This window comes from Terrapene carolina, unplaced genomic scaffold (assembly GCF_002925995.2).
Source record: "Terrapene carolina triunguis isolate 2854851 unplaced genomic scaffold, T_m_triunguis-2.0 Scaffold771, whole genome shotgun sequence".
NCBI lineage: Eukaryota > Metazoa > Chordata > Testudines > Emydidae > Terrapene > Terrapene triunguis.
Genome location: NW_020665122.1, coordinates 944,519 through 947,461, shown reverse-complemented (window position 1 = coordinate 947,461; position 2,943 = coordinate 944,519). Strand labels below are relative to the sequence as shown.

The 2,943-nt window shown below is 68.1% G+C and overlaps 1 protein-coding gene across 1 annotated transcript in view; it reads right to left on the bottom strand.

The window, feature by feature from the left end:
- Positions 1-1,597: 1,597 nt before the first annotated feature.
- The window catches only part of SPACA6 (sperm acrosome associated 6), a 6,854-nt gene continuing 5,508 nt past the window's right edge, over positions 1,598-2,943 (bottom strand). Inside the window, exons 2-4 of the mRNA XM_026660424.1 lie at positions 2,666-2,941; positions 2,231-2,435; positions 1,598-1,763 (exon numbers count right to left, since the gene is read on the bottom strand). Of these exons, the coding sequence (XP_026516209.1) occupies positions 1,730-1,763; positions 2,231-2,435; positions 2,666-2,941 (515 nt within the window). The 3' untranslated portion in view covers positions 1,598-1,729. The remainder of the gene's footprint in view (positions 1,764-2,230; positions 2,436-2,665; positions 2,942-2,943) is intronic.

Sequence of the window (2,943 nt, the reverse complement as noted above, 5' to 3'; positions counted from 1 at the left end):
TCCCTCCCCAGGTCCCAGGGCTCCCCCAGGGGTGGGTGGGTGGAGGAATCCAAAGCTGGTCTCCACTGTGGGTGACCATGGTGGGGGAGAGGTTGTCGCTGTCCCCCAAACAACAGCTGGGAGGGGAAGGGGGGGCACATTCCTACAGCTCCACCCACACTTTTGATCTCGATCCCCCTCGCCACATGGCCGGGCTCAATGTCAGCGTCACCAGGGGAGGGGGGAGATATCGGCCGGACGCCTGAGTCCTATGGCTCACATGCCCCAATCCCATCCCCGCCCACAATCTCCTCCCCCCCGCTCCCCCAGGCAGGGGTCTCCCTCCCACTCCCCACGTCACAGCCTCTTTCTTCACACCAGGATGTTTGGAAACATTTCCTGGCATCCGGGAAATCCCATTATTCCCGCCCTCCCCACCCCTTCTCCTCCCCCCCGGCACCCCATAACCCCTCCCTCCACCACCCCATAACCAATCCCCGCACCCCTTCCTCTCCCCCTCCCCTGTACCCCAAAACCCTTGCCCCACCCCACAGCCCCTCCTCCCCCCAGCACCTCATAACCCCCACCCCCTCCTCTGCTCCCCGGCACCCCCAAGCCCCCCTTCCCCATAGCTTCCCCTTCCCATCCGTATGTGTGTGTGTGGCGGGGGGGGGGGACTGGGTTCCGCCACCCGATGAGGAAGTTGCAGACGCCGGAGCGGGGGAGACACAAAGGGAAGGACAAAATGAAAGAAAAAGCTGCCGGGGGGGGGACCCCATGTTTCAGCCCCGGAGGGGGACCCCATGTCTCAGCCCCCCCCCCAGGGGGGGCTTGCTGGGCTTTCGGCCCCCGACCCAAGAGCAGAGCCCCCCGCCGGGGGGGAGAGGCGGATCAGAGGCCCCCCCCCCCCAGCTGAGCCCGGGCCCCCAAACTCTGCCGGGCCCTCGCATGGGGCTCCCCCAAACCCAGTGACCCCCCCCCCCCCCCCCCCCGCACACCGCACCGCCCCCCCCCCCCTCCCCCAGCCCCCCCTCCCGATCCCCTTCCCCACCCCGCGATCCCCCTCCCCTTCTTCAGCCCCCCGCGATCCCCCCCCCCGTGCCCCTCACCGCGCCGCGGGCCGGACGCACCGTGCGCTGCGCTCTCGCCGCCTGGCCACGCGGTTCTGTTTGCTCTGGGCCTGGCTCGGCCGGGAGGGGGAGGGGGGTTCCCCGCCTCTCCTCGCGTCACTGACCATATAAGGAGATCCTGGGGCCGTGGGAACTTCCCGGCCCTCGCCCCTCCCCTCCCCTCCCACATACCCCAAGCGGGGGCACTGGGGGGCGGGGGAGCAAAGGGGGAGGGGAGACGTGACAGGGGCGCAGGGGGACGGAGAGACTCCCCAAACTTCCCTCTCCCCCTCCCCCCGACTGACCCCTCCCCCGCTCCAGGGGGATCCAATTCACCCCAGGGTCCTGCCCCAGCACCCGCTATTTACAGAATCACAAAAATGTCCAGCTGCCCTGGGGCACCGGGGGCCAGCCCTGAGCACCAGGGGAGACCCCCCCACCCCGCCCCCAGCAGCACAGCGCCCCCCAGTGCCACCCCGGGGCATCGGGCCAGCTCTGACCGCCAGGAGCGACCCCCCTTTTGCGGCCGAGACAGAGACTCCCGGCTCAGGTTGGAATTTGGGTTTATTCTGATCAGAAAATTGATGGTGCCAGTCTGGGGTGCTGAAGCAGAGGCGAGTCCAGGGCCCAGGCCGGGTGCATCAGGGCCAGCCCATGGCCCAGCGACAGATGCCCCTGTGGGGAGAGAGAGAGGGAAGATGGGGGGACGGGGAAGGAGCGCATAGAGCGAGTGAGAAGGGAGCCATAGCAGAGGGAGGACAAGACATTGGAGGAAGGCCACCCCCAGCCCCCACCACACTGCCCTCTCTGCGTGTTGCTCCTGGTGCCTGGATGGAGGGGGGCTGGACCGAGCTGGGACCCAGAAGGGCAGTGGGGGGCTAGGGGCTGGGCAGGGTTTCCCCCCAGGGTGGGGAGTTCGGGGCCCTGAAGGGCTTGGTGGCTGGAGGAAGGGAAAGTGGAGACCTGGGGAACTCCCTGCAACTGGACACCAGGCTGGATGGGGAGGTCCGTGGGTCAGGTCTGGTGGGGGCAGAGTCCCAGGCTGGATGGGCCCATTGGTCAGGGCCGGCAGTGGGGGGGGGGGGAGGTTCCCGGGCCGGAGGGGCCCACGGCACTGATATGGAGGGTCCCGGGAAGCTCACCCCAGCAGCAGGGTGCCCAGCAGGGCGCTCAGCGCCAGCCCCACCATCAGCAGCACCACGTTCCTCTTGTGCAGCGAGTCGGGCTCGGCCAGCAGCTCCGAGAGCCCGGGGAGCCGGCCCTCAGCCCCCTGCCCCGCTGGGGACTGCAGGATGGCGCGGAACATGTCCTGCAGCTCTGTCTCTGCCCCCTGGCTGCTGGCAGTCACTGCGGGGAGACAGAACCCAGGAGTCCTGGCTCCCAGCCCCCCGCTGCTCCAACCATTAAACCTCACTCCCCTCTGAGAGCCAGGGAGACAACTCAGGAGTCCTGGCTCCCAGCCCATCTGGGTCTAATCCACCAGACCCCACTCCCCTCCCAGAGCTGGGGATAGAACTCAGGAGTCCTGGCTCCCAGCCCCCCCTGCTCTAACCACTCGACCCCACTCCCCTCCTTACCATTGAGGTAGAAGTAGTTCCGGGCTAGCACGTCGTCCTCCTGGGCTAGCTGGCAGGCGTAGGTGCCACGGTGCGAGCCCCATGTGGGGCGGAGGACGATGGAGGAGCTGGCACCTGGGTGCAGGTCCCGGAAGAGGGAGAGATCTCGGGTCCGGAGCTGGGGGGCAGGGGAGAGCAAATTGAGGGGATGACAGGGAGAGGGGGGGCAGGCGTCAGGGGAATCGAACTCAGGACCGTGGGCAGAGCAAGGGGGCTGGGCTGACTCAAAGGCTGCCACT